General features: G+C 44.5%; 1 protein-coding gene across 1 annotated transcript in view; it reads right to left on the bottom strand.

The window, feature by feature from the left end:
* The window catches only part of rhobtb3 (Rho related BTB domain containing 3), a gene marked incomplete at both ends in the record, with an annotated part of 92,540 nt that overhangs the window by 6,777 nt on the left and 72,245 nt on the right, over positions 1–13,518 (bottom strand). The window contains 3 exons of the mRNA XM_080529357.1: positions 197–293; positions 7,002–7,168; positions 11,097–11,266. Of these exons, the coding sequence (XP_080385483.1) occupies positions 197–293; positions 7,002–7,168; positions 11,097–11,266 (434 nt within the window). The remainder of the gene's footprint in view (positions 1–196; positions 294–7,001; positions 7,169–11,096; positions 11,267–13,518) is intronic.

Raw genomic sequence — 13,518 nt, 5'->3', positions numbered from 1 at the left:
GTGTAACCTGAAGAGATGGGTCTTCAGTCTACGACGGAAGATGGGTAGTGACTCTGCAGTTCTGACAGCTGTGGGAAGCTCATTCCACCAGCGGGGAGCCAGTGTTGTGAAGAGACGTGATCGGGCAGCATGACTGCCATGTTGGTGTAGAGGTGGTGGGGCCAGTCGGCCAGCAGAGGTGACGGCTATAACTCACCTGAGAGTTCCAGGAAGTCAGGCTTGTGACTGAAGATCAGGTAGTTATTGGCGATGAAGTGGAGGAGCCACACGTACAGCTGCTCTGCGTTGTGGCACTGAGGGAGAGAGGGAGAGAGGGAGAGAGGTAGAGAGGTAGAGAGGTAGAGGGAGAGAGGTAGAGAGGGAGAGAGGGAGAGGTAGAGAGGGAGAGAGGTAGAGAGGGAGAGAGGGAGAGGAAGGAGAGGATAAGGATGTATAGACTACAAACACACACACACACACTTTGATGTAAACAATATAAATGGCTTAGGTTGCTAGACGAGTTATATAGTATGTCAGCATGTTCACACTAGGAGCATCAGTCAGTGGATGTGTCTGCCCCTTGTTGCAGGTCAATGACAGCATCAACCATGCCCCCGTGGCTGAAACACAATGATGGGCCCGTGGCTGAAACATGGGGATGGGGAGCCAGTGGAGAGAGTGGAGGACAGGAGTGATGTGGTCGCGGGATGATGCTTTAGGAGCCTTATGACAGGTCATAACTGTCATTATGATGCTATATGAACCTTATAGCAGGTTGTAACTCTGTCATTATGATGTTATATGAACCATATGACAGGTCATAACTGTCATTATGATGCTATATGAACCTTATGGGAGGTCATAACTCTGTCATTATGATGTTATATGAACCTTATGGCAGGTCATAACTCTGTCATTATGATGTTATATGAACCTTTTGACAGGTCATAACTGTCATTATGATGCTATATGAATGAATGAATGGTCTTTATTGTCATTAATACAGTACAGGTACCATACAACGAAATTTAGGAGGGGGGGCTCCCCTGGTGCTTGGAAAAAAGACTAAAAAACAAGAGGTCCAAGGGTAAAATAAAAAAGGGAAAAGAGCTGGGGCCTCATTTATAGAACGTGCTTAGATCAAATGTTGATCTTACCCGTGTCGTACGTAGAAAACCACGTCAACGTAGTGATTTATACAATTTCAACGTGAGTCAATTTGACCGTGGAAACGATCGTAGCTCTACGTCGAGTATTCATTTGCTTACGCACATTACCTACTGGTTATGCGGAGTTATTACAGGCATGTGAGCCGCACTGGAAAAACGTTGCCTACTGTAATTCATGCGAAGTTTAAGTGGCTCGTAATAAAATTAACGATGTTGTTATCTGCCGAGAAAATGAGTTTAATTCAAGATTTAAAGGGAACTTTAAAGGGAACTTATGTTTAAGACTGTATTTCAGTCTTCCTTTATATCCCTCCGGAGCTGCCTATCTCCCCTTCAACATGCCTAGTGCGTTCCACAACGGACCTTGCCCGGCCACGCACTAAATTATACTGGAGTTTCTCCAGTGTCTGGGAGTTCGCAGAGGGAGTTCGCAATCCTGTTTTCAATGTCACCTGATAAGAATAAGACCATTATATTATTACAGTATAAGCAGCACTCGAGTTGAGACGGGATGAAAACAGTAAAAATCGTCCCCCTTCTAAAACTGCCCTCCCCTCTTTCCATACGTTATGTCATTTATCAATGAACGTGGTACTGCTATTTCAAGGTGCGAGGGGGCACGCACACATGCAAAGACATTTTTACTGACACTGAAGTCACTGACGCTGAGGGGATACTAAAATTGTCCTCGGGCCTCATTTATAAAAAAGTACTTGAACGTCATCTTTGACTTTCATGTAAGCACATTTTTCTAAACGGACGTGAGCATTATTTATAAAACGGGCTGAGATGGTTTAAAGTTGCGTACGTGCTTCCTTCTATAAATACCAAATATACTTGGAATTGAACGCAGGTGAATGAGGTTTGTATTAACGCCCTGTGATCAGGGCTGGACTGGGACAAAAATTAGGCCCTGCCATGTGGCTCAGACCGGCCCAACACAATCGGTCCGACACCGCCGATCAACATGCTGGCAGTCTGTTGAATATACCATTTGTAAAAACCCCTATAGAGCGGAGTAAGTGACATGGACAGCAAGTATACCAATGCAAGTGTGAACCAGTGTACTCACTCACTGTTGACGTACTCCACGGTGATGAGACATGGCTGCTGTATCTGTAGTAGGCCTAGCCCCCACAGTCGATCCAGAGAACATATCTGTCAGTTTCTGACATTTTGAGGCATCCTCTGCTAGCTTCTTACTTTTTTTCTCCCTAATTTTCTGGGCACCCACTTTCATTATCTTATCTACGAACATGACACTGCACTTGGGTTGTCGGCCGAGGGATCAGAGTGGGGGAGGGGGCCGATGGACAGCAGGGCCTAAGCATGTGATTGGGCCAGCCCATGTGTTAGTATAAACGGGGGCCGCCGCTTGATTCAGCGCTAGTTGATGCCGCGCTATTTTGGGCCGCGCTAGTTTGGGGTCGGCCGCGCTAGTTTTATATATATATAGATTTTTTTTTTTTTTTTGGGGGGGGGGGGCACTTGAGGCCCCAGGGTTACATAAATAAAGGCTATGTACACTATCTACTATACTATACTACTATACTATACAATAAAACACTGTGCTGTACTCTATGCTATGCTATAAATATCCTAACTTTTTCCTGTATCCGAACCTTATGTACACAAGGGTTGTCATATTGCACATAGTATTTTTGCACATTCATTTAAAGTGTCGCAGTTAGCAGGTTTGAAATGTTCACAGTTGTATTTCAATATTGCACTTATGTTTACAATATAGTAGCTGCCATCAAATTGTCTAGATTGTCCAGGGCCTAGAACCTAGGTCTTTGCTGTGTTCAGGGCCTGAATGGCCCTAGGGTAGAAGCTGAGCTTCAGTCTATTTGTCCGTGCGAACATGGTCCTGAACCGCCTGCCTGAGCGCAGCCGAACAAAGTGTTCGTTCCCAGGGTGGGATGGGTCCCTGGAGATCTTGGAGGCCTTCCTGAGGCAGCGTGTGTTGTACAGCTCTTCCAGAGAGGGGTGGGGGGCGCCGATGATCTTTTGGGCCGATCTCACGACTCTCTGTAGCGCTATTCCTCTCTGCGGCTGTGCAGCTGGAGAACCACACGCAGATGCAGTAGGTGAGGATGCTCTCCACTGTGCAGCGGTAGAAGGTCACAAGCAGCTCCTGTCTGAGGTGGTATTTCCTGAGGACTCTCAGGAAGTAGAGCCGCTGTTGTGCCTTCTTGATGATGGCTGCTGTGTTGGTCCACCAGGACAGGTCATCCTGTATGTGCACCCCCAGGAATCGGAGAGTTGAGACTCTCTCCACGCTCCCTCCATCGACTAGCAGGGGCTGGACCTCAGATTTTTTCCTCCTGAAGTCCACGATGATTTCCTGGGTCTTTGACTGGTTCAGCAGCAGGTTGTTAACCTTGCACAGCTTGCCCAGCTGCTCCACATCATCCCTGTACGCCGCCTCGTCCCCCCCCGAGATGCAGCCCACCACGGTGGTGTCGTCTGCAAACTTTATGATGGAGTTGCTGGGGTGGACGGGGGTGAAGTCGTGGGTGTAGAGGTTGTAGAGGATGGGGCTCAGCACGCAGCCCTGGGGGGACCCAGTGCTGAGTCTGAGGGCTGTGGAGGTGTGGGAGCCCACCCGCACTCTCTGGGGGCGGTCAGACAGGAAGTCCTTGATCCATGCGCAGATGGAGTGTGATAGTCCCAGGTCTAGTAGTTTGGTCACTAGCCTGTCTGGAAGGATAGTGTTGAAAGCAGAGCTGAAGTCCACAAAGAGCAGTCTCGCGTAGCTGTTCCCCCTCTCCAGGTGGGATAGAGTGGAGTGGAGAGTCGTCGCGATGGCGTCCTCTGTGGACCTGTGGGCTCTGTAGGCGAACTGGTATGGATCCAGGTTGGGCGGGAGGCATGTGACTATGTGGGCCCGGACCAGTTTCTCGAAGCACTTCATGATGATTGGTGTGAGTGCCACCGGGCGGTAGTCGTTTAGGCAGCTCACCGTGCTTTTCTTCGGGACTGGGATGATTGTTGAGGTTTTCAGGCAGGGTGGGATGGTGGCCTGGGACAGGGACTGGTTGAAGATGTTGGTGAAAACCCCGGCCAGCTGGTCGGCGCAGTCCCTCAGCACCCGTCCCAGGACGCCGTCCGGCCCTGAGGCTTTTCTGGGGTCCACCGCCTTCAGCACGCGTCTCACTTCATGCTCTGTGAGGGTGAGGCTGCTGAGAGCTGGAGAGAGTGGTGTTTGTGTTGTGGTTACCTCCATTCGCCCCTCATCGAACCGGGCGTAGAAGGAGTTCAGCTCTTCCGCCAGCAGTGGGTCGCCCTCAGCGGCTGTGAGCCTGTTGGCTCTGAAGTTTGTCATGTGCTGAACCCCCTGCCACACCCGCCTGGAGTCATTGCTCAGGAAGCATTCCTCAATCTTCTCTCTGTGGTCTGCCTTGGCCTCCCGGATGCCACGGTTTAGGTTAGCCCTGGTGGTGTTGTACAGCAGTTTGTCCTTCGCTGAGAAGGCGTTGTTCCTCTCCTTGAGCAGTTGTCGGACCTTCTCAGTCATCCATGCTTCGTGTTGGGGTAGACCCGGACACGTTTGTCCACGGTGGCTGAATTGGTGCAGTTCACTTTGTGGTTCAGAACCGACGACGTGAACTGTTCCAGGTCCTCATGCTCATATTCCTGCCATGAGGTGTCATTCAGGCAGATCTGCAGTGGAGCAGACCCTGCTGGCCAGGTTCTGACAGTCTTAGTGGTGATGGGAGCACTTTTCCTCATGGGAGTGTAGGCTGGGATCAGGAGGATGGACACGTGGTCAGACATGCCTAGATGAGCTAGCGGTCTAGCTTTGTAGGCAAGCTTGATGTTGGTGTATACCTTGTCCAGTGTGTTATCTCCTCTTGTTGCACATTTAACATGCTGATAAAACTTGGGTAATACTACCTTCAGGTCAGCATGATTAAAGTCCCCCGCTATGATGTGTACTGCTTGAGGATCTGTGCTCTGTCCACCACTGATGACGTCATGTAGCCGGGCTAATGCTAAGCTAGCATCCACGCTTGGTGCAATGTAAACAGCTGTTATGTACACTGCGTTGAATTCCCTCGGGAGGTATGTGGGTCAGCATTTAACAGTCAAGTATTCCAGGTCTGGGGAGCAGTGGCTACTTACAGTTTTTGTGTTTAAACACCAGCTGTCCTTCGTAGATATGACCAGGCCGCCCCCGCGTTTTCTCGCTAAGCAACGTCCTGTCCGCTCGGTGAAGCGAGCGGCCTTGTAACGCGACCGCGGAGTCAACAATGGAAGCGCTGAGCCAGGTTTCTGTGAGAATAATCACACAGCTATCCCCCACAGTGTTGTTGGTAGCTACCTGCAGTCTCAGCTCGTCCATCTTGTTAGCTAGGGATCTTACGTTAGAGAGGAATATACTCGGCAAAGCTGGCTTGTCCGGGCACCTCCTCAGCCTAGCTAGCAGGCCTCCCCTGCGGCCCCGGCGTTGCTTGCGGTCCCTACGCCGACGTTTGCACCTCAGGGTCGGGACTGTGTACCGTTCTTCCCCCGTGATCGGGCGATATCGTGAGGAATTTTTTGTTATTTCAGGAACTCCGCTGTTACTGTCCTCTCGTTTTGCGCACCAACTTCTAGTAAGTCGTGCCTGCTGTAGGTACTATTTACACAACAGTTCCCTATAAGTACTGAAATAAAAAAGTACATACAAATGTACATAAAAGCCCTAAAAAATGTTAAAAAGAATTATGGGAGGTCATAACTCTGTCATTATGATGTTATATGATCCTTATGGCAGGTCATAACTCTGTCATTATGATGTTATATGAACCTTTTGACAGGTCATAACTGTCATTATGATGCTATATGAACCTTATGACAGCTATAACTTTAATTATGATGCTATATGAACCTTATGACAGCTATAACTGTCATTATGATGTTATATGAACCTTATGACAGCTATAACTGTCATTATGATGCTATATTAACCGTATGACAGGTCATAACTGTAATTATGATGCTATATGAACCTTTTGACAGGTCATAACTGTCATTATGATGCTATATGAACCGTATGACAGCTATAACTGTCATTATGATGCTATATGAACCGTATGACAGCTATAACTGTCATTATGATGCTATATGAACCGTATGACAGCTATAACTGTCATTATGATGCTATATGAACCGTATGACAGCTATAACTGTCATTATGATGCTATTTGAACCTTATGACAGCTATAACTGTCATTATGATGCTATATGAACCTGAAACACAATGACGCCCCCGTGGCTGAAACACAAGGAGGATGTGTCCAGACAGACTGATGAATCCCGTCGTGTTCACATATACAAATACAACTCAATACAAATGTCATATGTAGTGGAGGTGTGGCTCCGTATAGTACTACAGTATTTGAACCCAGTCTGACACACACACACACACACACACACGCACACACACACGCACACACACACACATACACAATACACACACACACAATATATACACGCACACACACACACACACATACACACACACAATACACACACACACATACACACACACACAATACACACACACACACAATACACACACACACAATACACACACACACACATTACACACACACACATACACACACACACATACACATACACACACACAATACACACTCACACACACGAACACACACAATATACACACATACACACACACACACAATACACACACACATACACACACACACAATACACACACACCCACACACACACACACACACACACACACACATACACACACACACACACATACACGCACACACACACACACACACACATACACACACACACACACACACACAACCATACACACACACTCACCTTGGCCCTGCGTAGTAGGCGCACCACGCTGATCCCGGTGGAGGCCAGCTCTCTGCTGGGCATGCTCTGTAGGTAGGCACACACACACACCTCACACAGGTGCTGCAGACGCTTCACCTGGTACATCTCTGCACAGACCAGCACGGCCATGGCCTGCAACACACTGGCTGGACACACACACACACACATACACAGGGCTGTCAACATACAGTTTCTTTCCTATGACCATATCATACACACACACACACACACACACGCACACACACACACACACACACACACACACACACACACACACACACACACACATACACAGGGCTGTCACCATACAGTTTCTTTCCTATGACCATAACATACACACACACACACACACACACACACACACACACATAAACTCTCAGGACATGCTCTTCCAAAAATACCTTCACTGTCCCATAATCCAGAAACATTAAAAATAGCATCAGACACATCACAGACTCCTTTTGAACATGTCCCCCTATTATTAAAACACACACATACACTCACACACACACACACACACACACACACACACACACACACACACACACACACACACACACACTGCTGTCAAATGTAGCCAGCTGCTATCAGTCATAACACATTAGTCTCAGCTGTCTAACCAGAGTAAAATTACAAAACAAAGTCATCATGCACTGTAACACACACAACCTTCAGACAAAGCATCCATCGTATCATGGAAGCATCCCCTCAAATGGCTCTCGGTCTTCTCTCATCCCATCACCCCCGGGGGGCTGTCAAACCTCTCAGTAAAACACCCCCCCCTCTAGGCAGTCTGACAGTAAAAGAGGAACTGAAGCGAAAAAACAACTTTTACTGTTCAAAAGGGACTGTGGGGCCTGTGCAGTAGTCATGGACATCTATCTATTCTAGTCCCAAAATGTACTAAAAAGTGTCAAAGCTAGAACTTTGAACCCGCTATTTTAATGGTTCCGTTTTTTTTCAGTTTTTTCCCCTGAGAACAGAGGAGAGCGTGAGTGGCAGTGCATTGTGACATCATCCCGATTCACCCCGACCACGACTGAGTCCTGAATACCCGGGGCTTGTATGGTTTAGTGGAGCGCACGGAACGAACAAAGAGATTGTTTGGAATTACACTGTATAGACTACAGGCTTGTCTATTCTTCGTGGTAGAAAATGTAAGAACGGTTGTCTGTCTGTGTTACACAATCCTCTGGCAACACTATTGGCCTCTTAATAACTCATGGATACGCCATCTTTGAGTGAGTGTGTGTGTGTGTGTGTGTGTGTGGGGGGGGGGGGGTAATATACCAGGTTTAACTATACTAGTACAGTTATTCAGTTATAATTAGTGATTAAGTCATGTCTGCTCATGTTTGCAGACCCTGTGTCCTGTCCTGCTGTGTCCTGCCCTGCTGTGTCCTGCCCTGCTGTGTCCTGCCCTGCTGTGTCCTGCCCTGCTGTGTCCTGCCCTGCTGTGTCCTGCCCTGCTGTGTCCTGCCCTGCCTCTGGGGCGTCTAGATGGAGGTAATGGGGAACAGGTGGCTCAGACAAACGTTGTGTTGCTAACCACAGTAGGGTCATGTTCAGTAGGCAAAACATAGCAACACATTTGTATGGAAAATGAACTGTTGTTGGACATATCCAGATATAACCAGGGGTTACGACATAACATCCATATGATGTAGGAGTCTGCTGCACTGCACAGCCCTGGTGCAATGACAATGTCAACACAGCTCTTGGATAATCTGCAGCACGACTGTTTTAAAGAGGCATTGGAATGCTGCAACTCCTTAGAGTCTGACTGAAATCGAACGAAACCACTAGTTGGAAATCATAGAAATGCCCTCAACACTTTTTTCATTGTAATAATTGCCTTTCAAAGTACATTTCATAAACTAAATAATCATTTATTTATTTTAATGTTGAGAAGATTGAAGATTGAGTTTGTGCAACATTTTTGTTGATAATGTTGATGCAAAAAAGGTCATTTCAGTCAGATTCACACTGATTACAGGTTAGAAGGACAAGGTGCCAAAACATGACTCTTCCTTCTTCTTCTAGCACGACGACTGCCAACGGCCCCTGGCCTGAGCATAGATGACTGTTTCCTGATGACTGGTGGATAGATTCACTTACTCAAATGTATTTGTTGTAAGTCACTTTGGATAAAGGCGTCTCGTGACGTTAGAATTATAAGGTTCTATCTCCAATTTTGTCAAACTTGAGTTTTTTACATAATCAGATCCATTAGGTGTTTATTAATGCCTGTGTGGTGTTATTTTTAAAATGTTGACATTTTTGAGTTAGTAATTCATAAAATACAAAGGTTCCATCTCACAAAACATAAGGGAATGTAAAAACTTTGACGCTCAATATCTCTGAACTGCCCTAAACGGAGATAGAACCTTATCATTCTAAGCTCACGGTCTGCTAAATGCCAACATGTTTAAAAATAATCATGTAAACAAGGTGGAAATCACTGGACAGCGCAACCCCGAGGATCACAAATGCAGATGAAGCACCACAGATTTTTTTGGGTCAGTAAATCTAATTAAATTAAATTTCATCCAAATTCTGTCTGAGTGTCCCCAGAGACGCTGAGGTTTCAGTCAACCAGATGGCTGCTGAGTCTCATCTGCCTCAGGTCAGCAGGCCTGACTAGAACACACGTTCTACATGCTCGCCTTGGGGTAGTCTGGGTGTAGTCTGGGTGTAGTCTGGGTGTAGTCTGGGTGTAGTCTGGGTGTAGTCTGGGTGTAGTCTAGGTGTAGTCTGGGTGTAGTCTGGGTGTAGGCTGGGTGTAGTCTAGGTGTAGTCTGGGTGTAGTCTGGGTGTAGTCTGGGTATCAAGGCTGGGTGTAGTCTGGGTGTAGTCTGGGTATCAAGGCTGGGTGTAGTCTGGGTATCAAGGCTGGGTGTAGTCTAGGTGTAGTCTGGGTGTAGTCTGGGTGTAGTCTGGGTGTAGTCTGGGTATCAAGGCTGGGTGTAGTCTGGGTGTAGTCTGGGTGTAGTCTGGGTATCAAGGCTGGGTGTAGTCTGGGTATCAAGGCTGGGTGTAGTCTGGGTGTAGTCTGGGTGTAGTCTAGGTGTAGTCTGGGTGTAGTCTGGGTGTAGTCTGGGTGTAGTCTGGGTATCAAGGCTGGGTGTAGTCTGGGTGTAGTCTGGGTATCAAGGCTGGGTGTAGGCTGGGTGTAGTCTGGGTGTAGTCTGGGTGTAGTCTGGGTGTAGTCTGGGTGTAGTCTGGGTGTAGTCTGGGTGTAGGCTGGGTGTAGTCTGGGTGTAGTCTGGGTGTAGTCTGGGTGTAGTCTAGGTGTAGTCTGGGTGTAGTCCGGGTGTAGTCTGGGTGTAGTCCACCCCAGCAGGGTATTCCACCCAACAGTTTTGCTTAAACCTAGTAATTATTTATTTATTATTATTTACAGTAGGGGAGAAACACACACACACACACCTCGCACAGGTGCTGGAGACGCTTCATCTGGTACATCTCTGCACAGACCAGCACGGCCATGGCCTGCAACACACTGGCTGGACACACACCCTCACACCCACACACCCAAACACCCACACACCCACTCCTAGTACACTAGTGGAGATCAAAGAGGATTGGACAGGTGGAAGCCATATGGTGGAAAGGATACCAAGAACTGACCAATAAAAGGAGAAAGTGGAGCTAATATCACGTTGCTTCTGCCTATCCCCATCCTCTCAGATCTACAGGGAGTGTAGCCATGAGGGGTCATTTGACCCCTGTGAGTAAAGAAAAATGTCATATCTTTGCACTCTATAAAATTTCAGGACCCTCCTTTCATGACTTTTCCTGGATATGTGAGTTCTATCACCCAGTATCCTTACATTTTCAAAATCACATCAGGATAAGCTAATATAAAGCTATTTTGCAGTTTTTCTGTGTAGGAAGCAGGCTAATTTACAAGTGGCCAACTAGTGGTTGTTGTGTGTAAATAGCAGCTTGAGCACTGTAAAGAGGACCCCCGAGGCGGCTCTTTTAGTAGATAAAAAAGGCACGGCTGTTAAGGGAAAGGGGCTCCGTTTGGAATGAGGCACAAGGGTAACTGTAGCACTGCAGTACACCCACCTGGACAGCAGGTGTCAGTGTAGAGGTACTCCAGGAAGGACAGGAAGGTGTCGGAGGAGACCCCGTGGATCGGCACTACTCTACTCCGGGCCTCGGCATACTTCCCACTGAACATGGCTGCCATGACATCACAGCGCGCCACCAGGACAGCCCTGTGAGCCGGTAACACACTACCTGATAGACACACACACACACACACACACACACACACACACACACAGAGGAGAGGTGAGCGGACATTGCATTAGACAACCCTGGTTTGAAATATATTTTAAAAGCACTCTTCCTCCTTCCCTTCCTCCTAGTAATGAGTGATCTAACATGATGCAGCAGTTCCAGCCAGCCTGTGGCTGCATTCTGCTAATAAGCTAGTTGTGCTTTTATCTCCTGAAGATCTTCTGACACAGGGGGGGGGGGCAGATTTACTAAAAAGATCATATTGTTGTGTTATATTATTAACAGATATTATGGTTGATGGTCTGTCCCACAGATAAGATAAATCAACAATAGAGATAAAACAACAATAGAGATAAAACAACAATAGAGATAAAACAATAATGAAGATAAAACAATAATGAAGATAAAACAACAATAGAGATAAGGGCTCTGCACACAGCGTGCGATTCTGTTGCGCGTCAACGTTCCATTTTGAAGTTTGAATGGAAGTCTATGAGAACATCGCATTTCCAAGCATCGCACGCTGTGTGCATTGGGATGCGATGTTTTATGATTTTCTCATAGACTTCCATTCAAACTTCAAAATGGAACGTTGACGCGCAACAGAAATCGCACGCTGTGTGCAGAGCCCTATAAAACAACAAAGAAAATACAACAACAACAATAGATATAAAACAACAATAGAGATTAAACAACAATGAAGATGAAACAACACTAGAGATAAAACAACAATAGAGATGAAACAACAATGAAGATAAAACAACAAAAGAGATGAAACAACAATGAAGATAAAACAACAATAGAGATAAAACAACAAAAGAGATGAAACAACAATGAAGATAAATCAACAATAGAGATAAAACAACAAAAGAGATAAAACAACAATAGAGATGAAACAACAAAGAAGATAAAACAACAATAGAGATTAAACAACAATGAAGATAAAACAACAATAGAGATAAAACAACAAAAGAGATAAAACAACAATGAAGATAAAACAACAATAGAGATGAAACAACAATGAAGATAAAACAACAATAGAGATAAAACAACAAAAGAGATGAAACAACAATGAAGATAAATCAACAATAGAGATAAAACAACAAAAGAGATAAAACAACAATAGAGATGAAACAACAATGAAGATAAAACAACAATAGAGATAAAACAACAATAGAGATAAAACAACAATAGAGATAAAAAAAACAATAGCGATGAAACAACAATGAAGATAAAACAACAATAGAGATAAAACAACAAAAGAGATGAAGCAACAATGAAGATAAAACAACAATAGAGATAAAACAACAAAAGAGATGAAACAACAATAGAGATAAAACAACAAAAGAGATGAAACAACAATGAAGATAAATCAACAAAGAAGATAAAACAACAATAGAGATTAAAAAAAACAATAGAGATAAAACAACAAAGAAGATACAACAACAATAGAGATAAAACAACAAAAGAGATAAAACAACAATAGAGATGAAACAACAATGAAGATAAATCAACAATGAAGATAAATCAACAATAGAGATACCACAACAATAGAGATAAAAAAAACAATAGAGATAAAAAAAAACAATAGAGATAAAACAACAAAGAAGATACAACAACAATAGAGATAAAAAACAATAGAGATAAAAAACAATAGAGATAAAACAACAAAGAAGATACAACAACAATATAGATAAATCAACAATAGAGATAAAACAACAAAAGACATAAAACAACAATAGAGATGAAACAACAATGAAGATTAAACAACAATAGAGATAAAACAACAATAGAGATAAAAAACTGTAGAGATTTAAAAAACAATAGAGATAAAACAACAAAGAAGATACAACAACAATAGAGATGAAACAACAATGAAGATAAAACAACAATAGAGATAAAACAACAATAGATATGAAACAACAATGAAGATAAAACAACAATATAGATAAATCAACAATAGAGATAAAACAACAATAGAGATAAAACAACAATAGATATGAAACAACAATGAAGATAAAACAACAATGAAGATAAAACAACAACAGAGATTAAACAACAATGAAGATGAAACAACTATAGAGATAAAACAACCATAGAGATAAAACAACGGTGAAGATAAAACAACCATAGAGATAAAACAACAGTAGAGGTAAAACAACAATAGAGATAAAACAACAGTAGAGATAAACCAGTAGTAACATTTAAAAGGTTAGTTAACTCTTAACTATAGCATAAAACCTAA

Source organism: Nansenia antarctica (genome assembly GCF_963989245.1).
Source record: "Nansenia antarctica genome assembly, chromosome: 4".
In the NCBI taxonomy this organism is placed as follows: Eukaryota; Metazoa; Chordata; class Actinopteri; order Argentiniformes; family Microstomatidae; genus Nansenia; species Nansenia antarctica.
This window is presented reverse-complemented; position numbering and strand designations above follow the sequence as displayed.